Here is a 25,577-nt window from a genome sequence, read left to right on the forward strand (position 1 = left end):
CTTAGCACAGCCTTTCCCAGCCCTGCTCCTGCGCCTCCTCCTCTTCGCTCCTGGTTTGACTTTTCTACGTGGTGTGTTTGGTTCTAAGAATCCACTACTTTCTGCACCAGCCCCTCTCCGCCCCGAAAAATACTGGCAGACCCCAATAATTTCGAGGAAAGTCAGGAAGTCAATCCACGGAGCCCTGTGCAAAATAACTCCCGTTGCTGCCTGCCCCGCTTTTATTCCCAATCTATTTCAAGAGAGCTTTGGAGAGAGAGTCTGGAGGGGGAGGGAGAGAAAAGAATACGGAAAATAAAGCCGGAGGCCGGGGGCTACTACCCGCGCTTGTGCGCGTGTGCCCTGGGTGTGTGGGTGTTTGTGCCTGGGCGTGCGATTTAATGGAGCGCCTCTCTGCCTCTCCAGTGCGGCCAGAGCTCGCTTCGCGCACCCACCCCTGCCGAGGAGCCTACTTGCTGCAGCCCAATGCATTGTGTAAGACGCGACCTGTTATGGCCACCACTACTTCCGGGTTCTAGCATTCTGGTCGGAATCCACCTCTCCGCCTGTGCAACACACACTTTACACACGCACGGGGACTGCAAGCGGGCAGCATCGATCGTGGCTCCTTTAAGACAAACTCAGACAGACATTTTTTTTTAACCCTCCTCCTCTAATCTCCCTCCAGTGCAGCAGTTGCAAAGAGGGAGAGAGAGAGAGGGAGAGAGAGAGAGGGGGAGAGAGAGAGAAAGAGAGCGAGCGAGAGAAGAGAAAAACTGATTAGGAATTAGGACTGATTCAAGGGAAGCGAGCGCTAGGGCTTTGTGCATTTGAATATTAACATTTGAGGTGTTCTGACCAGAAGAAGACTGAGCGGATGATCATTCATTCACCACGTTGACAACCTCGCCTGTGATTGACAGCCGGAGTGGCAGAAAGCCATGAGATTTGGTAGTTGGGTCTGAGGGGCGCTTTTTTTTTTTTTAACTGATTTTTTGGGGAGAGAAGATCTGCTTTTTTTTTGCCCCCGCTGCTGTCTTGGAAACGGAGCGCTTTTATGCTCAGTGACTCGGGAGCTTTGCTTCAGGTCCCATAGACCGAAGATCTGGGACCAGTAGCTCACGTTGCTGGAGACGTTAAGGGATTTTTCGTCGTGCTTTTTATTTTTTTTTCCGGGGGAGTTTACGTATTTGTTTCTTTTCACACTGGCCTTAAAGAGGATATATTAGAAGTTGAAGTAGGAAGGGAGCCAGGGAGGCCGATGGCGCAAAGGGTACGTATTAAAAAACAATTGTGGAACTCAAATGTGAGGTTAAATTGAAACGTGGCTGAAAGACACTGCTAAAAAGTTTCCTTTTTTCTCTGTCTTTTTGAATGAGGCTCCTAAAGCCGTGGCCTAAAGCGAGAGGATTTATTCAATGCATTTGTAGACTTATGTATATTAACATGTAATTGTTAATTCAAGTAATCAAGTTTTCTATATATTCCTAACCAGCAGCTATATAAATAAAAATACAAGCTCGGGCAATCATCTGTTTAAAAAACAAAAACAAACAGCGCTAGATACCTAATGTTATATAGCGTGAGCATTCAAGGAGCAGAAGTTTAAGGCTAGTTTTAAATTAAAATAAGCAGCTAGAAACTTCTGATATGTTATTGATTATGCTCATCTTTAATATCACTGAAAGTATTTAGCATTTTTAAGCAAATAACTTTGTCACAGTACAACGGTTTTGGGGGTCGGAAAGCATTCATCTTTTTAAAGTAATTTTAATGTACATGGTTTTTTATGCAAGGTAATACTTTGTAAGTTTTTCTTAGAAGAGCCCTGCACTAATTGGATACTAAGCACACAACTACTCACTTTAAAAATGCAATACTAATTTCCCCAATATTCCTATTTGAATGGAAATGTAGTGAGAGTAAAGTGAGACAATGACAACCCAACAGAGGTAGTTTCTTAAAAGAAAGGGGGTCTACAAAAAGCCTTCCTTGCATAATTTGTGCCCTGGCCCTCAAAGCCCTGTTTGCAAAAGAAAGTTACTAGGCTGACACATTTTTTCTTTACTCCTTTGGTTCAGGCAAATGTCAGCGTTCTTCCAAACTCTTTTCACACCTCTGGCTTGAAGGAGATGAAAGTGGCAATTCCTCTTTTCTTTGAAAATCATTTCACTCTCGGCGCCTCCAAATCTTGGGAAAAGAACATGCCTGAAATGAAGCAAAGAGGAAAACCTAAATAGCTAAATTTTGCACACAAAAATAATGACAATCTGAAAGTAGTTTTTCTGGAGAAGGAAGATGGGGGGTGTTGAATGTGCATTTACTTTTAAATTTGCTTTAAACCTGATGATTAACATTTAGCTCACAGACATCTAGTCTAGGGGGAAAGTTCATAAGAATAGAAAAAATAGAATAACTGCTCCAACTATACATTTTCTTTAACTTGAGGGGAATATTGCCCAATTCTAAATTCAGCCCCGATGTTGAAGAGAAGCTACCCTTCTCTGAGTTTCACTTATAAGGGAGCCAGTTAGTTTTGTATGATTTAGCAGAGTTTGTCTTGGAGAGCAAAGGAAATGCAGTGTCTTGCAGGACTGCCTAACCCCACGCTGGCAGGGAAATAAAATGAGAAGCCTGTCTGAATTCACGTGCTTGGCTTAGCTGTTCCCATCGTAACTTTTTTTTTTTTTTTAATTCCCCCTGATGGGAAGGGTCTGTGAAACTAGGCGGGTTTGCTGTACGGTCCTGGCACGTTTTATTATTGTGATTTTGAATTTCCTCCTCCAGAGACGTGCGTGTTTTACCTTCTGCCCTCCGGGAGAATGCCTCCCTTTCTTCCTTCTTTCTTCCTTCCTTTTTTGCCAAAGGATCCTGAATTTCTGGCTAGTTGATAGGGACACAAGTTAGGGCAAGACCATTCCATCTAGCCGAGTCTTACCGAGAATCCTAGAAATTTTACTTCTAAACATATTTTTTTTTAATGAGAACTCTCAACTTCAGAGATGCAAGGCCACCGAATTCGGGGTTGAAGGATCCAGCTGGACTGACATTATATAAGCTCCGTGCCCTGCCGTTCCCCCATTTGCCTGCCTGGCCTTCTGAACCTGTTTCTCTCCTGTTTGTCATGCAGTACGACGATCTACCCCATTATGGGGGCATGGATGGAGTAGGCATCCCCTCCACGATGTATGGGGACCCGCACGCGGCCAGGTCCATGCAGCCCGTCCACCACCTGAACCACGGGCCTCCTCTGCACTCGCATCAGTATCCGCACACAGCTCACACCAACGCCATGGCTCCCAGCATGGGTTCCTCCGTCAATGACGCTTTAAAGAGAGATAAAGATGCCATTTATGGGTAGGTACGACGGGCAGGCTAAGCAGTTGAGAGGCGATGCTTTCTCTATTTCCCTTTGCCCTCAGTAAGAGGAAAGCCAGAGCTCTCTGGATTGGAGGTACATTATTCGGTGACTTTTCATTCGCTTTGCATGAAGATTTGGGGGAGGCGGCCTGCCATCCCAGACGCCCCCCCACCCCCCATCTCCGCACACGCTCCGCGCCAGTCCAGCGCCCCGCTCCGCCAAGGCCATGCCCGCGGAGGGGTCGCCGTGCAGAAGTTGCCAAATGTCCCTCGTCCCCCCAGACCCCGGCTCGGTAGCTCAGCGGGTTGGAGTCCTCACTCGCTTGACTTCGCAGGGAGAGTGTTGGAGGTTTCTAAACGTAGGCGCCTTTGTGTTGGAACGAAACTTTTAGTTTAAAGGAAAATCTTTTAAGCCACTGATTGTTCTGACTTGCTAAGTTTACTCAGCCACCGTATGCTGGCTCTGCCACCGCACAATAAAATCAAGGCAGGCCAGTTGCAGGTCAGGCAAGGGGGAACATGCTTTGCATTTAGGGAGTTTGACCACTGTAGTCAAGGAGAGGGGCTCGCTCTGAATTGTCACAGACCTTAAGAAACTTCTAGCCATTTTAGGACTTTGTGTTCAAAGGCGAAACCTGCAGGATTTAGAAGTAGATGCGGGGTGCTCTCGGGTCGGTGTCGTCTTCCGCTGCAGTTCACACCGTGTTCTCTCGGGCCCTTGGGTTAGACCCTGGATTAGCAAAACCCTCTGAAAGTCACTTGTGCCTACTGTGTGCTGATGTATTGGGGGACCTCTTTTTACTTTGCAGCCACTTTTATTTTTATTTATTTCTTCTTTTGAAAAAAAAATCAGGCAACACTGACCCTCCCTGGCTGAAAACCCTTTCTGCTTTATCTTCTGGTCCCTTGTGCGATGGGCTTGTTTAAATCCCAGCGTCCTCTCCGCAGTGTCGTTAACTGCAAATCGTTTAGGCTCCGGGGCAGAACATTTGGGGAAGCTTTTTGAAAAGGACCCCAAACTGTTAAATTCCCAGCTGGGCTGTGAGAGCTAATAAAAGACTTGAGACACCTCTTTGGGCATTAGAGGAGGCTTTTTTTTTTTTTTTTTTTGGATGGGCTGGGATAAGCGACATCTAGGCCCCTCGCAATACTAGCTGCTTTGCCATTACGCAGGAACAAAAATGAAAGGCTTGACCGCAGGAACATTTGAAGGAACTTTCTTTGGGGGTAGGTGGGGACCATCGGCGAAGGGAGGGAGGTGTGCAGGGAGCCAAGGAGGAGCCCTCCTGCTCTCCGAGAGCCGTGGGGTCGGGATCGGGATATGCAGTCCTCTGACAGTCGGTCGCACAACCAGAGAGGTCCTTTCCCCAAGTTAGCTGAGCGCCTGCCACCAAGATCCCCAGAGCCTTGGGCTTCGCGAGACGGCCTTGGAGGAACCCACTTGAAAGAGCTTTCCCACCCCCTGCGCCCCGCGCCTTTCCCCCCAACCCCCTGCAGGTCCTGGATGTGCAGAGGAGGGACGAGGGCCGGTCGGGGTGGGAAACTTAATTCAAAATGGCTGCTGGAACCGCTTGGGTTTTATTCTTAGCAAATGTTACCAATTTCTCCGGCCAGATATGGTGAACCGATCCTCAGATACGGTCCATGGCTTAGGGCCTCCGACTTCGGGGGCCCAAGGAGGAAGGGGAGGTGAGCAGTCACCTGGGGGCGCGGGGGAAGGGGAACAAGTAGATGACAAAATCAGGGAGGGGGTCCCCGCCTTGAGCTCGTCCTGCTGTTTTTCTTGGGCGCCTTTTTTTCACTGCCGCGGGACTAACCATTGTGTTGTTTGTGACTGTTGTATTTTCTTGCAGACACCCCCTCTTCCCTCTCTTAGCACTGATTTTTGAGAAATGTGAATTAGCTACTTGTACCCCCCGCGAGCCGGGGGTGGCGGGCGGGGACGTCTGCTCGTCAGAGTCATTCAATGAAGATATAGCCGTGTTCGCCAAACAGGTCAGCAAAATCAATGTTTCAAAAGTAAAAGAAAAAAAAAAAGAAAAAGAAAGAAAGAAAAGAAAAGAACCTCCCTCCCTCCTACCCAGCACATTTGCAAAAGTAACCAGCGAACAGTCCGCCCTAAGCCAGGCCTGTTACATTTTCTCTGAGCTTTTCCTCCTAAATGAGTGTCTTTGCGGACGCCTGAAAATCACCCCAGTTCTTACCCACTCCTGCCACCTAACCCGACGCAGAAAGCTCAGTCTGTAAAATGCAACCCCAAAGCCCACGCGCAGGAGCTGCCTTGGACTTGGCGAGCTGGGCAGCGATCTCTTAGAAGCACAGTTGCTGGGAGAAGTAACCCTGTGCTCTGGGCTTGTTTTCGGATTCTTTGACTCACATTGAAGGGTTCTCGGTGTCACAGAGCCTCTCCCGGAGGTTACATCCTGCCCCCGACAGTGTAATGAGGCAAGAAACTAGGAAGGCGACCAGATTTCAAATGTTTCTTTCTCCCCCCACCCCTTCTCACTTGTATTTAGATTCGCGCAGAAAAACCTCTATTTTCTTCTAATCCAGAACTGGATAACTTGGTAAGAGCGGACCCCTTACTTCCCTCCTCCCACCTTCCCTCCCCCCCCCAAAAAAATACCCCTCCTCCCAAGCTTTACTTTGAGAGCCCTGAGGTTTCTAGACCGGTCTTGCCCTATCTGCAAGTGGGCTGCAGAGGTTTCCATCCACTCGCAAGTGGTCCGGGACAAGGTCCCGGGGAAATAAATTCACCTCGAGAGGGGCCGGGCAAGCCGGCGCGGGGAAACGCGAGCTTTGTTTTTTATGACAGCCGGGCAGCGCGGCTCTAATCAGCCCGGGGATTTATCTCCGGGCCTGTCAGCGTGTGTGCTTAAACTTTGCGGACTTCCCAGCCCTCAAAGTCGCGTCATGAGGGCAGCGACCGGGCCAGAGGCCCCAAACTACCAGTTTATCTGAAAGGTGTGCAGAAGGTGGCAGAAAGTTTGCAGTGTGAAAAGTCACAGTCTGGGGACTGTTGGGAATATTTTCCGTGCACTCCTTGCAAGGAAACACCTAGTCGAGGGATGCGGCCCTTTGGGGGTGGGGTAGGGGCAGTGGGGCTGAGAAAGGGGGGGGAGCCATGGGGGAGGAGAAGGTTTATGATCCCCCCTTAGATGCTTGGTTGTTGTTTTAGCTATTTTTTTCTTCTTAAGAAATATAAACCTCTAGATGGTACCCACTCGCTGCTGTTAAGTTTTAGTGTTATTGCCATAAATCAAAATAACCCTATTTGGGGGGCAGGGGGAGGCTGGCGATGTTAGAGCTGCAACAGCCAATTTTCTGCAAACTAGGAATGGGGCGCTCATTCTTTTTGTATCTTTGCAGATGATTCAAGCCATACAAGTATTAAGGTTTCATCTGTTGGAATTAGAGAAGGTAATTTCTCTAGCTTTTTCTCCTTTTGCTTCCCCCTCATGGCCAAACACACAGAGGGGGAGGGTTCAGAATGGCTGAAGTTCAGGCTTCTGAGACATTTGCATAAATGACTTTCTTTCTGGTAATTAGTGTCAAGGCCAATCTTAGCGTCCATTTCTCTTTGCAGTTTAATTACAATTTTAGCCACTAAAACCGGGATCACAAACGCCCTAGCCTTGTATTCATTCTTAATACCTTGCTGGCTTTGTATAAATAGTTGCAATTCTAGGCATCCCCTTTGATGTTTAGAATGCTGTTGTGAGTTTGCTTGCAGGTTATATACCTCTGTGGTCTCTTCTCTTCTTCCTCCTCCTCTTCTTTGCTACCTCTGAGGGGGAAAAGTTTTGTTTAGTTTTAGTGAGTTTCTGGAAGACAGTCTGAGAGCAGCGGCAGGTCAGACACAGGGGAGAGGCAGAGGGGGAGGAGGCTAAGGAGGCAGGGAGTCTGGAGGAGTGGTGGGGGAGGCACTTTAACCGTTTTGCAGAGACAAAGCAGAGTTGATAGTTGTGTCAATTTCTTAAATCTGAGAATCCTGCACACACCCCACCTTCACACTCAAGAAAGGGTGTGGGATAATGTGATTTTGCTAGCTGTTCCATAAATCTCAGCAATAAAAACTTAATGCATTGTAATTCAAACTAACATTAAATTGCAAGCACAGTGGGGTTTCTTGTGAATTTTTGCATGTCAGTGATGCCTGGGTCCTGTAAGAGACCACTCCACTTATGCCTAAATATTTTGAAGCATCCTTTTTCCTTTTTTTTAAAAAATCAATTCGATAACTTTTTGTGGCTGTAGGGTTTTCCCCCCATATCATGAGTCTTTTTTTTTTCAAGGAAGCATCATAAAATATGCTTCTTATAGATATATAAGAAGATATATAATATGCTATAGATAGAAACCCTAATGACAAATGTTACAGGGACTTGGGTTTTCAGGCATATATCCTATACCAACACAGTATTGGTCCTTTGGAGATATATATATATATATATATATATATATATATATATATATATATATATATATAAATTTTTTCTTAGACATGTTGGAAAAGGATTTCTGATAAAGTAACTGGACGAAATTAAATAGTTTACCTTAAATGTCACCCACGCAGGTCACCTCTCTAATGGCCACAGCCCCGGGAGCCGATGAATTTAACACGGGTGTTGAATATGTTGTAGCCTGTGAATCATCTTGTCACTGTCAATTTTCTGCGATATCTCTATTTTGCAAGAAAAGAAAGTTACTCCTAATTCTGGATGCGTCTGAGGGTCTCTGGAGGACAGTTGCCCTGTGTTTCCCCTGTTTAGAAGTTTGGATCTCACAAGGGGGGTGGATTGCACTTGTCAATGTCATTTATGGACTCCTGATTATATTTCCATTTTTTAATTTCTGTCATAATGTAGGTACACGAATTATGTGACAATTTCTGCCACCGGTATATTAGCTGTTTGAAAGGGAAAATGCCTATCGATTTGGTGATAGACGATAGAGAAGGAGGATCCAAGTCAGACAGTGAAGATATAACAAGATCCGCAAATCTAACTGACCAGGTATGCGCTTTTCAATTTCAACATCCCTGGGAGAAAAACAAAAAATCTGTATGCATATTGCTTGCTGGGTCACTACCACCTCCTTTTATTATTTGCATATGATTAAGTCCCTTTTAGATACATTTCCATCGAAATGAACATTTTTGAATAATGTGGCTATTATTGCTTCATTAAGGCTGGCTCTGGGATTCGACCTGGAGAGATGAGCTTGTAAAAGCTTTGCCTGCAAACTTGACCTGTTTCTTGTCGGTTTTAATTTTTGTCTTTATTTTATTTACCCTCTATAATAATGGGAGTGTTAACTGCCAGTGACCGCCTCTGATTGTAGGGCTTTGTTCTGGAGCATTTTTTCCCCCTTCTATCTCGAAGAAAAGAAAAGTGTAGGGTCTGCTTATTTCTTATTTTATTAGGAATAAACCCAAGATAGGTGGTCTAAGAGAGACAGGGAGGGTTTGAAATCTAGCAAATGCTGGCTATTTTCTCCCTGTCTATACGGTTCATTAGCCTGTCTTGTCAGTTTTCCTCGGCCGAACGCTTCTAGACCTCACTGAACATTGCTTTGTGCAGTGCTCGCTGCAAGCTCGCCCATTTTATTGTACTGAATAGAAAAAATAAGACCAGGCCGAGGTTATAAAAACAGATAAATATGGAGTTTCTCCTCCTCCTTTCCACTCATCCTTCAGCTGGTACGTGCTCTGGGCCCTCTGGGTTGGCAGCTTTTGGAAGTGTCAGCGACAGGGGCGCCCCGGGACTCCCTCGGTGTGGCGGGTGGAGGACCTCGCGCCGCCCTGCTCTGAACTGCCGGCCTCTGCTTGCCTCACCCCCTCCTCTCTCGTCCTCCCTCCAGGCCCTTCTTCCGCTGCTTTGCTAAGTGGGGATGACTTTTATTTGGAGTTGCTGGGGGGGAATTTCTCTCTCTCACCCCAACACCGATGTTTGCTCCCAGTCTCTCTCTCTCTCCCCACCCCTCTCTCTCTCCTGTCGCTGTATCTCTGGATTGGTTCAGAGGAGTTGCAAAAATGCACTGAAAGTGAAAACGTGAGGAGTGGGTGAGATGAAACAGGGCTCAGGACAGCGCTCGGTTGCAAATTGTGGCACCGCGTCTAAAGATTTGGGTGGTGGGCCTCCTGTGCCTCTCCACCTATAAGTGAAGGCCCAGAGTTGTTTCTCTTTCTGACTTGGCACGTGAGCCCCGTCTTGGGGGAGAGAGCAGCCTGCCTTTGTTAGGCCAAAGGACAGCCAGTCATGCAGAGTTTTCTTTGCAAGCTCTACCATGATCACGGTTGGCCAGCGGCTGCCTTGCAGACTCCTTGCCGGAATGCCCGACTCCTCGGTCTTGGTGTCATCTTAAAGTTTGCTTCTCTCCATATCACCCCCTAAAAAAAAAAAAAAAAAAAATCCCAGCTTGGATTTCTCTGGGTAACCCCGCGGCAGAGGCTGAATTCCTCCTTTTCCCACGAGGAGTGGAAGGCAGGCAAAGCTGAGATTTAAAAGCGCCAACGCGCCGGGTCCTTCCTACTATTTGGCGAGTTGCACACTTTCGGCAGTGTAGACAACACTCGGAACAGGCAGCCTGCGCGATCCTGGAGCGTCCCCACCGAGGTGGGAAACCTGCAGGCGGCTCCGGGTCCCGGCCCCGCCAGCTGCCCGGCCTCCCGCCTGGTTCAGGCCGCCAGGCCTCACCCCAGAGCTGTTAAATGCAGATTCCTCCCAGGAACCCTTGGGTAACTGCTGTTGAATAAAAATTGTAATCCAACAAGCCTAACTAGAAAATGGGATTCTAAAAGCTCTGGAGTGCTGGGTACATAAAGCTATCTGAGCAAATTACAAGAATCGCTTAGGGGCATGAATGAAATCAACACTTTAATTGCCTCCAAAATGAAGATTTATACCCCATTTTCTCATCGAATCATTATTTTATTAAAGTCAAAGATAAAGGACCAGAGTTCGGGGTGTTTTGGGGGGGATACAAAATTGATAAAACATCATTCAGTTCTCCCCCTACTCCTTAGGTAAACTTCTGTTACTCAGTTACCTTTATTTGAGATATGCAGATTCGTAGGCAGTGGTCTTGGATAAAAATTCGCACTTTATTCACCTCCCCACCTATAAAATGAGCAGTGTGCGTCCCGCTCCCGCCGCCTACATGTGGGCTTCGCAGCTCTGGCTGAGCTCATGGCACCGTTGGCCTGTGCGCGTGGGCGCACTCGCGTGACCCCTCGGGCTCACCGAAGTCTCCGCTGGTTGTAGGGCAGCAAACCCCAAGCCTGTGCTTTGGAATTGTCTGCTTCCTTGGAGCCAGGAGCGAGAGTGCCTGGGCTCCCTTTGGGGAGGGGCGCGCAGAGCGCGGGGCGCACGCGGGACTGTGCCTCGGCCGCGGGGGTGGAGTCCCCTGTCCTGGGAGTTGGGGACGGAGGGACGAGGCACTAGGGCCGCCAGGTGGGCGCCAGTGCTCCCAACTGGAGCCGGCTCGCCGGTCCCCGGGGGCCGGGCCCGGAAAGGACGGCCTCGCCACCTGTCTGCGAATGCGGCCCAGCCAGTCTGAGCCCCGGTGGAGGGTGCGCTGCGGGACTGGATGCTTCAGGTGTGGTACGAGCGCGGGGCCTCGTTAGCTCATTAACCCCTCTGTCTCTAGGGCCTGATGGCTGCGCGGTTTATTTTACTTTACTTTGCTCCTCGGAGGGCGCGAAGGCTGCCGCCCGCGCGGGGACTTGGGATCCACGACTTTGATACCAGCCGGTTTCCCGGAGGGCTAAGTCGGCGGAAATCTACTTGGCCTTGTAGTGTCGTTAGTTTGGTGGTACTTTTTGGTTTTGTTTTTTTCTTATCAGATTAAGACACCAGTAGAAGCCGTAATCCCGCTCCCACCCCACTCTCAACTCCCTGCCCCCCACTCCCGCTCCCAGACTCCGAAGTCCCCAGGCCCGAGAGTCACCTCCCGCGGGCGCAGGCCTCCCGGGCGCCCTCTCCCGACTGCCGCGCTCCCCGCTTGGCACGGACGCCCCCGACGCCCAGGGCCTGGGAGCAGCGGGGGGCACCGAGGGTTTCCGAGCCTCGGCAGGGGTGATGGCCCGGCTGAGACCCCGGGAGCGGGCGCAGAGGGGGCCACAGTGCGAGGCGTCGAGGCCAGGGTTGAGCCTGGTTGGCGATGGAGAAGTAAGCAGGGCGAGGGGAGGCGGGGCGCGAGTTTGGGGGACCCAGGGTGGAATTGGGGGCGCCAAGAGGGCTACGCGGGGAAGAATCTGGCTGCCCAGTCGCTAGACTTTAGGCCGCACTCCAGGAGGGAGATATCGAATTAAGCCTTCCTTCCCAGGGCTGTTTGTTGCTCGCCACTCCTTGAATCTAAGCATTTTCCATTTCCAGGAGGGGTCGAGAGAGGGAGTGGAGAGCGGAGCAAGAGTCCCCGGGCCCTGAAGGCCACCAGCCGAGGTGGCCTGGCCTGCTGGTAGCTTGGCCTGTGCTGGGGCGCCAACCCGGGTTCTCCTACAAGCAGTGGGAGGCAAAGAAAAGGTCCCTTTGGATTACAATTTTTATTCAATAGCAGCTCTCCGGGGGGTCCTCGGCTGAATCTGCATTTAACAGCTCCTGTGCAAGGGCTGGCGGGCTGCACAGGGCGCCCTGTTGCCTGTTAATCCAGATTTGTCTCTAATATCTGGGGAGAAGTAACGTGGCTCGCGGAGATGGAACCAGAAAGCCAAGCTCGCCAGGCAGGTTAAACGCCAAGTGCTGCTGAGCTCCCCGGGGAGGGGGGACAGCCGCCGGGGCTGCGTAGCCCAGGCTGGAAAGCGCCAGGCTTCTGGGCCTTGGGGATCAGGGGCAGCCCTGAGTCAGTGCGATTTGGTTCCCCAGTGGGCCAGGGAACCCAGGTGGCGATTGTTTTATTTGAAGAGTCCGGAATGTTGTTTCTGAAGCATAGTTTGAGATAAAATTCTTAAAACTGAACTTGATCGAAAGCACCCCTCCCTGCAAAAAGTGTGATGGGGATGCCTCCAAGGGAGATTTAAGCCTTCACTTTTGGGGAGGTGTTACTAAGGGATGGGGATGGGGAGGCCTAATATTCTTGATGTATTAGATCTGCTGCTTTAGGGAAAGAAAAAAATAGATGCGACTATGGGATATTTACTAATACTAGGAATGCAAGCAATTTATTTTCATCCAATAAGAAAACTGGACACAAACATCGGGGGATAGGAAAATGGTCCCTTTGTCAGTTTGTTTCTAAATGCTTACACATGGACACATCTTATTTAGGTTGTAAGTACTTTTAGGGTCTCAGTTAATGCCTTAATCCTTGGAACCTCTGTGTCCACAGGCCTTGCAAGTGATGGGGTCTTGAAACCATCTAACTTTATTTTGATTGTTGTTGTGAGTCATGGAAGGTACTCTTAATTCCCTTTGGAAATATGTCAAAGGGAAATTATGGCAAGATTCTCTTTAATGATTAAATAATAAGGTGTTGACTGCTTGTCGCTACAGTGGCTAATTGGGATGTTCATTCTAGGCCCTTTGTTGCTTAGTATCCTTTGATTTCAAAGATAGTTGTTTACCAGGTGTGTTTTTATTGTTGTGTTCTGATTGGCTCTTTGTGAGTATTTATGTGTGAATGTCAGAGTAGGGATGTATTGATTCTTATTAGGGGCATGTCAAAAACATTTGAGAGGAAATTAAAGAAGTACAGAGTATATGCAGGTAGGTTGAGATCAATTACATTGTTAAATGTCTCGAAGTCTAAATGCTAATACTACAGAAGTTATTCCCCTTTCCTAGTTTCTCTCTCTGTCTCTCTCTCTCTCAGTGGAAGTCTCCAGTGCAAGTTCTGTGGTTAATAGAAAGCAATGATACTAATGCTACTTTGTATAAGGTAAAGCCCCATAACAGTAACTATTGTTCAGTGATTTAACTAGCTCTGTGGCAATAGGTCACCCAAATAGCAATCCCTTTCCCACCAGAATGACTCCATTGCTCATGATTTGGAAATATATAGAGTGGTTGTGTGGGCTCTTGCTATCGGTCCTAACATAGAGATTTTTATTAGAAAACATGGAGAAGCTTAAATAGAAGAAGAAGAGAAGGAGGAGGAAGAAGAAAAGGCATTAAAATACGGGCGCTGCTTTCCAAAAAGTAACTGAAATATCATGCTCTAATTGCCCAACTTTGAAAATAAACAAATTTTAAATCATTATGTTTTCAAACACTCGTATATTTAAATGTTAAAATGTTTGTCATAGTCCGAAAGATTTAAAACACAGCTGTTGCCAGGTGATGGATGGAAAATTATGGAATAAAACTCCATATTCTTAAAAACAAAGACTATTTGTGGTCCCATAGTAGAAACGTAGGTTTTTGAAGGCCAAGCGGATAGACTAAAGTATTACCGAGGGGTCTACTGTTATAAAACTAGCTTACCTTCCCTCGCAGGTGGAGTTGGAGAAACTGAAGAAAGCATAACAAGTTGTATTAAGACACTTATAAATGAAAATGCTGTCAAATGAATTCAAGTGAAGTAGTTTCACATTGGTAATGCTATGCTTGCCATTGCAATAGCAATATTTTCTCATGAAATGTAAATATGTCAACCAATGTGAAATGCTTAAGTTTTAATAAATGATCATTTAATCAACAAACACAACCCGAGTATGTATACAGAAACTTTTAAAGAAAAGTCGGCATACAGCCAAATTCCTATAGGGACTAACAAGGGAATGATCAAAAAACGAACACAAAATAAGACTTCCTGTAAGAAGGTCTATAATTCAACATTATTTGACTCCACTGTCAGGGAAATAGTTGAAGGATAGTAAACTGATACCATTCTCAGTCATTTTTGTTACACAGTCTTAAATGTTTGCAACTATAGCATTTTCCATGGCCTTTTTTGGATTATGATATCTGTTATATTTGTATCAAAGTAGCACTTGAGTTTATGTTATAATTGAAACAGATGTTCTTGCCATTTCTTCTGAGTGCAAAAAATTAATTTAATATTTTAAAATGACATCAAAACTATGGGAAAGTATTCTTTTACAAAGAAAGAAATAAAAATAGAATACATGTGACACAGTGTATCTGACAGTTGTGCAGATGTTAGGCCTGAAAGTTTTCAAAATCCCAAGTAAAACAACACCGCTGTAAATCACATAGGGCTTGGTGTCCTTACTAGGCAGGAAACATCAAGATATTGGTACCTGTTAAAAAGTTCAGGTCTAAAACATGAAATACAGACTCACAATTTCAATTTAAATAATCATTCCAAAATTTGACTTTGGGGATCCAGTAAAAGTTTGGATATTTTACTATCTTACATATTCGTGAAGAAGCCTCACGTGTATAAAATCAGTTTTGAAAAATTCAAGCAGATGAGTAGAGTATGTGTATGTAGTGTAAAAGGTAAAAAGACTCCCTCACTGTATCCTTAATTTAATATGCCATGATTTCAGGATTATGGGAATTTGGGAAAGCTTATTGGAGTCTTAAACAGCCTCTCCAGAAAGTAGACCTATATCGGGCAATTGCTGGATTTCCCACACTTCTAAATTTGACATTTTAATAAATGGTATAAAAGCTACCATGTGAAATAAGCGAGTATATACTCATTTAAATATTTGAAACTAGAATCCAATTTCAGTCAATTTAATGCATTCATGTGTGCAGAATTAAAGCAATTGGCAACACTTTGCTACACTCTCTCTGAACACTCTTTTTCCAAATAGCATTTCTTAATCTAGGAAATATGTTCTTGTTAAAGGAAAATACAAGAGTGCAAATCTTTTGAAATTATTTTATATTTCTGGACTTCTTGGTTCCGAATTCCTAAAACTGACTAAAACATATCAAAAAGAGTTTATTCTCTGTTGAAAAAACACTTTTTTTTACATTTATTGAATTATACACCTGTTGTTTATTGGTATCATGAGTACATACAGTTAACTACAAATTATAACCAGAACTAAGTCATTAACTCTCTTTAAGTCATGCAATAACCATAGTCTGGCTTTTCCATGCACCACTGTATATGGCATAAACTAATGCAGGATAACTAAGTTGTGAAAATAAATTTTATATTATTTGCAATCCTCAAAAATACATTTCCCCATTGATTTCTTCCCTTGATAGTCTCATGACTCCATTTACAAGTAATAGGATTTATAATCATGAGGTAAAGAACCGTGAATGTGAAATGTTATGGTTTTTTAAAAAAACTTAAATGAAGTTGTATTTTTCCACAGAAAGGAAATGCTGTTACTGTTAATAAGTTTACTAAGTAATACTTTTATAATCACTGCAACTTTTTATGAGTTTAACAAGTTTAAGCAACATTTTATAGTCTTCTTTTTTTTCCTTCATTTTGACACAATATCAAGTCAAACTTAACAATGGATTTAAACATACATGATTCTGACTCATTTAGAAGATAGTAGTAAGTAAATAATGAACATTTTGAGTGATATTAGAATGATTCCTTGACAACATACGCTAACTTAGAATTGTTATCATGAATTTCCATTTCTATAGATTTTTCCTCACATTTTACAACACAACATGATTGCATGCTCATTATTCATTAGCTGTAAATGTCTGGGTTGTTGGTTGTTATTTAGCAAGACAGAGCTATAGCTGTTTCTTTTTCATATCACTTTTTCCCCACTGACTGGCAAGCCTCCTATGCCTGAGATTTGAACTTGAACTACTTTGCTCGGTCTTGTTTCCCTATTTGAGTACCGTGTGGGTTATTACCCACATGTGGGTTTATTTTCCTGAGAAGATGAAAAATGTTCCTCACTTTAGAACAGGAATGAATAGAAACAGAAGTCATCAAATATTCCCAAACTGTGCTTTACAATTAGGTGAAAAACTGAAAACTGTTATTCTTGCTTGCTCTCCCTAGGGCTGTGAATACTTGATGTAAAGATTCTTATCAGCCTCTTCGTGCTCTTCCTCTTAAGGCCTAAATGTTTGTTTTCAGTGACTGGATTTTTAACTGATAGTCCATATTTGGTCCCAGACCTCCATGGTTTGCATTTTATTCTGCATTTGCATTCACATTATGTCCCATAGAAACTCTTTAAAGTCAAGTGTGTTTATGACTATTATGAAACTCTGGAAAATGAAGTTTATAATGAAACTGACATAGTCATCAAAAGGACAATGAAGGGAGCAATTTGATGTAAACCCAGAGTTTTCTTATTCGGTCCCAGCTTGTAAAAAGGCTTATCTCTCTTCTTTTAAAAGCATTAGAAGCTGAATGAATAAGAATTTCTTTGACAATAAAACTCCTCTTAATAGCTCCATAACTATTTGGATGTGTTCTCGAATGTTAACTTAATTTGACAGACAAGCTATAATTAACTGTGACCTATAGTGTTTTCTGTAATTCAGAGACTATTCCATAGTGATCTGAAAACTTAATTTCATACTAAATGGTGTACAATGTCTGCGGGTCTAAAGGCGTACTTCCACTATTTTTAAGAAGTGGAAGTAGTTTGTGTGTCTTCTGGGCTTCAAAAAGGGAGATACGTCGGGGGTGGGGAACTAACAATTTTTACTGCGTGAAGTCCTAGCAGACTACCTAGCGCACATGGGTTCTTTCTGAATTTTTTTTTTTCGTAGCCTTCCTTTCTATTCAGTGCAATGTTAAAATTATTCACACAAAGGAAAAAAAATCCACTGTGTGTTTCATGGGACAAACGCTCATACGTGACATTTTAAGTCTAGGTATTTCATTGATCATAAAAAGCAGTAGTGTACAGAGAGAGCTAAGAATTGCAGCAAATAGGTAAAACCGTATTAGCTATGATGCTACAATCACAACAGAAACTTTAGCAGTAAAATTAAATTGGGCATTTTGCGTTTAGTTGGAACATTCACTTGAAAGTTCCCACCAGATCTGGGGTTCTTTTAACATCCCCTCCCCACCCCAGCTTAAGAATATTTTAGCGTTAAGAACTTTGTGATAACTCACCATTGGACGTTACTTTTATTTGAAATCGTTCATTCATAAGAGACTTCGTCTCCTGAGGAAGCACCCTACCCTTCACGCTTGAACAGTTCAGATAAACGTATTATTTATTTACAGTCTATCGTATACATTATTTATGGGAAATATGCTATAACTCTACAGAGCATATGGAATTCATCTTTGCGAGATATGGGTCGCATCTCTGCCAAGAGTGGCATAGCCCTGAGTAGATAATAAGACTGCCCTCAGTGTACAGATAAACATCATCTCTTATAGAGTCAGTACGTGTTAGCATTTCATAATAACAGGCGCAAACGCATTTTTCCACTTTCATTTTAATTGTTTCTTGGCTCTAGCTTCTGCCAAAGAGAATCCGGAATTTCACATTTTGAATTGATCTGGGTGATTAATATATTTGAGGGGGAAAATAAGATACTGAGTAGCAGAATCATTTAACCCCTTCATGTCTTTCAGCATGCTCCGCTGTCCCTTCCTTAAGGTGTTTACAGTTTTCTGAAGACTCTTGTCCATGACATTTTAAACACTGGCTGTATATTTGGTGGCTTGGCCTATTGTTTCACCTTATTGGGATGCTTTATAAGCTGTATTCAAAACAAAAACACCAAGAAAAATATCAGGCTCATTGTGCCCTGCACTTCCTTGCACAAAATAATAGAGACGTATAGACTGTGCTTGTTCTATGCATATCAAGTGTATTGTTGGTGCTCAAGTATTTTTTATTCTAATAATTATTCAAAGCCAGGAACAATCTGCATCTGAGTGAGCATAAACATTTTTATTCTGGAATTTGGGATTTGCAGCAACTCAATTTTATTTTCCAAATTACCCTGCCATTTCAATTAGGTGCATTGTTCTTCTCTCTACTGTTTCGACATTCTAAAGGTTTGCTTGCCACCTAAGGGAGAGCGTTGCTTGAGTATTTAATATTTATTGAGGGAATGTAAAGAACATGCCAATAGAAAAAGAGGAGAATAAAACATTAACAAATCAATTATGGGGCTTTTCTTCACTTGTAGTATACTTCTAATGCTCCAAATACTCTGTAACTGTTAAAATAATACCAAGAGCCTCAAGAATAATAGCCCTGGGTGTGGAGGAAGAAGGGCATTCTGATTAACTGGAATTCCTTAAAATGTGCACCAGTGGTTCAACTCAGCCTCCTGCTTCTGGAATTCACAGTTGCTTTAGTTGATCTCTCAGTTAAAGGCCTTGAACTACTGAGAACTTAGCCAATCTAGGAACCAGAAACACAAATTAAATTTCAAGATGCTTTGAGAAAGGCCTCTCTAGTGATTTTACTGAGATAAATAATGAAGAAAAGGGAACAATCTACTCCCCACCTCCGAATTTCACACCGTGAGAGGGCTTGAACATTCAAAAATCCTCGAGGAATGATGATACTTAGAAAATAAAATTTGATTGAAAATATAAAAACTGGCAGCATTTCTAAAACACACACACACACGCACCGGAAAATTAGAAAATACCCTGTTGCTAATTGTTAGTGGAAATCAGTGGTAAATGTAAGTTTCCGCTATTCTTTTATCCAAAGCGTAATGCTGTAAGGTAGTAGAATAAAACATGACTGCATCTTGGCTGAATTCTTGTTTCCTTCTTGTGTCAAAGTTGTGGATTTTCTGGTCTGAGAGTTTAGAAGTAGAAGAGAGAAGATTTCAGAAACACTTGAAAGAGAGTGAGGAAGGGCATTGATGGTAATTTCGAGTTACACAACCTTTCAGGCTGGCGGTATCCCAATAAAGTATATACACAATGCAGGCTGTGCTGTGAGGGGGTAAGTCACTTCACCTCCCCAAGCCTCAGTTTTATCGTCTGTAACATGGGGATAAAGAACCCACTTTATTGAGCTGCATACGAGCTAAGTAAGAATGCACATAAAGCATTTAAAACAGTAAACCCTAAACAGAACCTTATATAATATTTCATCTTCTTACCTGTACAGTCTGCCCAGCCTTCAACAACGTGAATCTGATTTCGGGAGAGGAGATTGGGTAGTTGTTAATGGGGTGTGATTTTATAGGCCATTATATAATCATAGAGTTTGAGCAAAATACTGTCTTAATTCCTTTTAGGAGGGGTGTCTATGATTCTGATTTCATCATAGTGTGAAAGGGGACTGGCCACTCAGATGTGTGGCCAAGATAGGACAGTGAATCACTACAGATTTGTTTTTAGGTTCAACTTCAAATAACAGTTATGTGCAGATCTTGTGCTGAGTACTTTTCCCCCACATTTCTGAGTGCAAATGCTTCCTGGCTGAGGTCCCGTTGCTAACAAGATCTCAGTATCTACTTGTACTCAGGATACAATGTTTTTGGCCTTATCGGATGTTCTTTTTGCTAGGATGGTTGCCTAGAAAATTTGTGGTTTGAAGTTGTTATATATAGGACACTTTTGAGTTTATTTTATCTTAATTTGTTTGTAGAATGAGGCGCACTGAATACTGAGTTACAAATGTAAAATAAAAACATTGGGAAGCAGGCAGTCTTATGAAAGGAACTTTATAACACCAGGTATGCTGGCATATAATTTACAGATTCTTCTGCCACTCCTAAATAGCAGTGACAGAAAATCAGCTAAATTTCAGTGGAAAGTTCTCAGCAGATAAATGAAGAGTAAGATTCGAATTATTTAGGTACAAATATTTGGAAATACAGTGGTGGCAGTTGGATTTGAGGTTTTTTGTTTTTGTTTTGTTTTTTTTAAACATTTAACTGTGAATTATTGTTCACAGGTACAATTTCAGGAGTAAAAGCATATAGAGTCAATATAGGAGTTTATTTTTATTAATAGTATGCCAGCCATAATACAATAGCATAGGAAAGGAAAGGTTATTAAAACGTAAATTACGAACTTTTACTAAGATTTCGAGTGTAATGAGGCTTTAACTTCTCTTTTGTTCTCCACAACAAACTGCTTAGTAGAATTTGAACATTCAGTGCACTTGAATCATCTTTAGTTCTGCATCTACTTTGCGGTTTTGAGATTTGGCTAAAACTGGTATCACCTCTTGGTAGCAGTTTCCCTTTGGGTGTAATTTTTCTTTTTCTTTGTAATTGTCTAAATGTCCCTACCCCATGTACGAATCTATATCCTCTTCTGAGACCACAGTGGGGTCACTAAGGGATGGTGTTGGCATCGATTCTCAGTGTCGAAAAATTGGGCAAAATGTATCAGTGCTGTGTGGATTTCATAAGGAAAGCATTTGGAATATTTTGGGTGGTGTTTTATATCTGTCGTCATTTTCCTTCTCATTGTCAATTCATGTATAATTTCCTGGATGAATTATTTCAACTCTGCAGGTTAGTAATGACCCGAGAGCATCAGAGTTGTGACCTAAAAGATATTGGGCTGTGGGAAAGTAGGATTTTAAGGAGCTTTCGGGGAGTGACCCATCGCGCTGGGCCTGGGCTTCCTAAGCTCACTGCCCTCCCTGCTGCCTTGAGTATTGGGAGAATGAGGCATGGATATTTGCAGGAGAGTAGGCAAAATAGTTAAGGGCTAGGAGATTTTAAAAATGTATCTGACTGCCTCGCTGCTTTAGATTCCATCACAGTGTAATTAAAAACACTAAAATCAGTTCTCTCCACGCTCTTTTGCCCTATTCCTCATGCATGTGATGGGTGCATGGCACTGTGTCTACATGAACGTGCACTTGCGTGTCCCCCCTTGTCTGAACCAGAAGCTTTGGTGATTCCTGGAGCTCAGACAATCACCTGATACAAAACTTTTCATTTAAAGATGAAATTACTCCTTGGAGAATTTTCACCAAAGGCAAAAAAGCACAAAAATTCTTCTCCTCCTCTCTACACGCCCCATTACACAGAGATAGAGGATTTAATGTTTGAAAAATTATCATTTTTGTAGGTTTCATTTGTGGGACGTGAGAGCTGGGAAATATAGAACTCAGTGTAACAGATGCTGTCTCTGCCTCCACAAACTGCCCACTCCTGCTATCGTGCAATCGTGTGTGTGTGTGTGTGTGTGTGTAAATGTATATACATATATATGTATACATATTTTTTTAAAGCAATACATCAGAGTTGCTAAGGTTTTAGAACTCTACCTTATTTGATGCTGAGTTAGACACACTTATGCTGTGCATCAAGATACTGGCTGTCACCAAGGTCGTGAGCACCATAATTAAGGGATAATTGAATAGTCCTTGAGGTGCATTTCTAGATGAAAAGTCCACAATGGCAAATATGGTGGGGCTGGACCTGTGAGAAGAGGAAGGGTGGTGTCTTGGGGAGAGCCGCAGACCCTGAGAGGGGATGCTGGATTCCCATTGTCTCACCACGAATTTACCATCTGCCCGGAGTCACCAGAATTACCCTCAGGCCTCTATTAAGCAGGGGTAATAAGCACATTTTATCACAGCATTAAAAGGGGGCCCAACGAGAACCCTGGCAGGCCGGCAGACTTGGCCAAGGCAGGTGGTAGAGGCGGGACGGGGAAGGAAATGAGAAAAAGGAGAAGTGTGTGAGGGAGATAACCTTTGAAAGAGTCTGTCTCCCCGGCACGTGAAGGCCACCACCAGGGACCGCCCCAGAGCCCGACAGTCACCTCCCGAGCTTTATCATCTTTCAGCAGGACCGAGGGTGGACTTAGAAAAGGTTTTGCCTCCAGACCATTCCCGAGCACATTTCAACGTGGCCCTGATCCGCAGTATGTGTGCAGGCTTCAGTCTTAATCTGTGAGCTTCTGGCGTTTAAAAACATATACAATCTTAAAAGGGAAGGGGGCAGTTTTACCGTGTTAAAACAAAGCATCCTGCTCAAACTTGTCCTGTTTAAATGAATTTTGCTTAATGATTTCCAGGGATGTTTTTGGAGATCCGTATAAAGAATTTTACATTTTCTTGGAATTATCTGAATTTGCAGCTGGATAGTAGGTTTTGAGAGAAGCCGACTTTACGAGAGCAGGTCTTTCTAGAGCAGGACTCTAGCAAATTGAAGGCGCGACTTGGCGGCTGAGTGTGTAGAGAGCTTTCTGGTATGTTTTGGTTATCGAGCAGATGCCAGTGGGAGCCACCAAGATCTTCAAACAGGAGTTTGAGCACAGCGGACTTTAGATACTCATAAATAAAAAATTCTCAGGATCTCCAGTTTCTCAGCTTCATGTAGGCACAGGTAACATGTACCCCTTTTCATAGGAGGACCTGGACCCCTTTTGTCCTTACTGCTCCGTGTTTGGGTCTTTCTGGTGCCTTTTCTTCAGATGGCACCATTGGTTGAGAGACACACTGAAGAATCATACCTGCTGAAGTTATGTGCCTTTAAGGATCCTGAGAGACACTGTTTAGACAGAGGTGAGAAGTCTAGGGAGGGGGACTAATTAGATGTGGCTCTGCTGGCGGTATGGCACGGGGGCATTCGGTGAGCCCATCGGCTCTGCCTCGTGGACCAGTGCAGGTATGTGTATGCACATGTGTGTGTGGATGTGTGCAGATGTAGGGGTGTGAGTGCTTGTACACGCACAGTGGTGCGTTCCGCACGTGGACTGGGACTCCCCTGGTCTGGAGGGACTGGACTGTTCACTTTTAGAAGCGAGCCAGCTCTTTCAGGCTACTAGAGATCATTTACTAAAGAGGCCCTGGTGGTTTGAAAAAGTAAGTGTACTTCCCCAAAGAGAAAGCCTATAGATAGGTGCAGACTGAACTTCAGATTTTGAACACTGATCATTTCATCCATTTCTACATAGCTGCTAGCTGACCTCTTCAGAATCAAGATCCCGAGACTCTCATTTATCCACCTTTTTTAAGTGGGACTGGTAGGGTAGAAATTTTGAAGGAAAAAAACCTCACTATTTTGGCCTGAAAAAAAAAAACAAAAAATGAGTCTGGCATCATACCGATGTGATGAAAAACCAAGTGCAATAAAACGTCAAAGTGCTTCGTAGACTGTAAAGTGATTTATAAATATTAGGTATCAAATGAAACTCGATGAGGTGGGGAGGAGCAAACCACCTGTAAAATCATGTTATTTGAAGGTGAAAATAAGATCAGTTTGCATCCCCTGAGCACACACCAGCTGGGAGATAGCCCAAGGCGTAGCGAGCTGTACACGAAGCCAGCTCGGGTTAACTGTTCTTTCCAGAAGGTCCATAAACTGAATACACCTGTATGTAGATATTGCAGGGTTGACTAGGTCAACGTACGTTGTTCCATTAGTGTTGTGACTTTATTATTGTTACATTAAAAGCTATAGTAGGTGCCACTTGCTGCACGCCTAGAAATTGATGTATGCTATGTCTGCAGAGGAGTATTTTCTTAATCCTCATTTACGGATTAGGATGTTAAGGTTATGGAGGTTGTGACTTGTCTTCAGACCATGTAAGTGGTCCAGGATGTGTCTGGCTTCAAATTTACTTTCTTTTGCCTGTGTTTTCTTGCAACAGAGTAATATTATATTATATTTTTATAGTGGTGTACATTTGTGTGAGTGCAAGTATGGCAGGTATTTTTTAATTGTGCAAGTCTTTTTTAGGTGTTTTATGATGCTTAATATAGAGGGTCACAGTATCAGGGGACAATAGACATCCTCTATAAATCACTTGTTATTCATGTATTCATTCCAAAACATATTTGTGTCTAATGTGTCTAATGACATTTTCCTGGGATGGAGGGCATTGGGATGAAGAAGATGTAGTCCAGGACTTCAGAACATTTATAGTGTAGAATTGTAGACAGGCTCAACAGGTCATCACAAAACAATAGGAGAATGAAATGATAGAAGTGTGCATGAGGTACTCTCAGTGCTTGGGGAGGGGAGCCTCACTCATCCAGGGGGAAGGTTGTGCATGTATCAGGGAAGGCTTTCTGGGGTGGTGATATCTGAACTGTGTAGGAGGTAATCAGGGGCCAGGTACAGCAGAGCAGGGCATTCCAGGCAGGGGACAAGGATGAGGAGGGCCCAGAGGGAAAAGTTGAACATATCTGCCAGAAATCACATGCTGAGCACAAGGAACAAGGAGAGGAATGGTCCCCAGAGGGTAGACTATGAAGGTTTTTTTTTTGTGTACCAGGTTAAGGACCCAAAAATGTATTCTCTAGGCAGTAGGGAGCAATTCATTTATTCAACAAACATTTCCTGAGTGCCAGCCAATTGTCGGGCACTGTGCTTGATACGCAGGATGCAATGGTGAACAAAACAGACACCAGTTCCTATCCTCATGGAGCTTATATTCCAGTGAAATTGAACTCTTTTAAAGCTGGGGAGTGATTTGACTTGAACTCTTTAGTGCTGTGAGGGCCTTAACAAGAACAGTAATTACTAAGATGAAACGTGAGAGAAATGGATGAGACTTGATGACTGATTGGATGGGAAGTTTGTGTGAGAGAGTGAGAGAGAAAGGTGTCATGCATGGTTCTCACAGATGGTTTATACTAGGGGTCCCCAAGCCCTGGGTCACATAGCAGGAGGTGAGCGAGTGAAGCTTCCTCTGCCACTCCCCATCGCTCACATTACCCCCTGAACCATCCCCCCACCACCACATCCGTGGAAGAATTGTCTTCCATGAAACTGGTCCCTGGTAACAAAAAGGTTGGGGACCGCTGGTTTATACCAAGGGTGGATGGGGTTATACCCACTAGGATCAAGAACAAAAAGGAATAAGTCGAAGGTTTGGTGGGGAGATGAAGAGTTTAACTTTGGACTTGTTGAGTCCTTCATATGGAGATGGCTTCACAGGGAGTCGGGCATACAAGTCTAAAGCCCAAAGAAGAGGTCCAGGCACACAAATTTCAGAGCATATGGGTGACGCCTTAAATCACAGTGGTGAAAAGAATGGTCTTAAGGAAAATGTGGAAAGTGATACGAGGACTTAAAGGATGTCCAAAATTAAGGCATAAATGGAAAAAGGATTCAGGAAGGGAAGAAGAAAAAAAGTCACCAATGGATGGCTTTATTCAGGAGGAAGGACAGGTTGGAAAGTTGCAGTTTGTCTGTTATGTTGGTGGAACGGTCACAAAGCACTGACTGAGTCCTAAGCTTGAGCTATATACTGTGCTGAGCCAGGAAAGAACAAGATGGGGACTATTCTCCTCCCTCACCCTGGAGGAGCCTGTAGTCAAGGGGGTCATTGCTTCTATTTCACTACCAGATACCAGTACAATTGTCTTATCAATAAAATATACCACTTGATAATTTTAGCCTATCATTATTTTTTTTAAAAAAACCTTATTTTCAAATGTTCTTGAGTAGTGGTAGAGGAATGGGAGTGTTCAG

General features: G+C 43.9%; 1 protein-coding gene across 4 annotated transcripts in view; it reads left to right on the plus strand.

Annotated features, from left to right (window-relative positions):
• Positions 1 to 535: 535 nt before the first annotated feature.
• The window catches only part of MEIS1 (Meis homeobox 1), a 139,778-nt gene continuing 114,736 nt past the window's right edge, over positions 536 to 25,577 (plus strand). For all 4 annotated transcript variants that reach the window (XM_082642958.1, XM_082642959.1, XM_082642960.1 and 1 more), the window contains exons 1-6: positions 536 to 1,252; positions 3,110 to 3,336; positions 5,193 to 5,334; positions 5,856 to 5,906; positions 6,709 to 6,759; positions 8,208 to 8,354. In XM_082642958.1, coding sequence (XP_082499084.1) covers positions 1,241 to 1,252; positions 3,110 to 3,336; positions 5,193 to 5,334; positions 5,856 to 5,906; positions 6,709 to 6,759; positions 8,208 to 8,354 — 630 coding nt within the window. In that variant the 5' untranslated portion in view covers positions 536 to 1,240. The remainder of the gene's footprint in view (positions 1,253 to 3,109; positions 3,337 to 5,192; positions 5,335 to 5,855; positions 5,907 to 6,708; positions 6,760 to 8,207; positions 8,355 to 25,577) is intronic.

Source organism: Mesoplodon mirus (genome assembly GCF_964341445.2).
Source record: "Mesoplodon mirus genome assembly, chromosome: 14".
NCBI lineage: Eukaryota > Metazoa > Chordata > Mammalia > Artiodactyla > Ziphiidae > Mesoplodon > Mesoplodon mirus.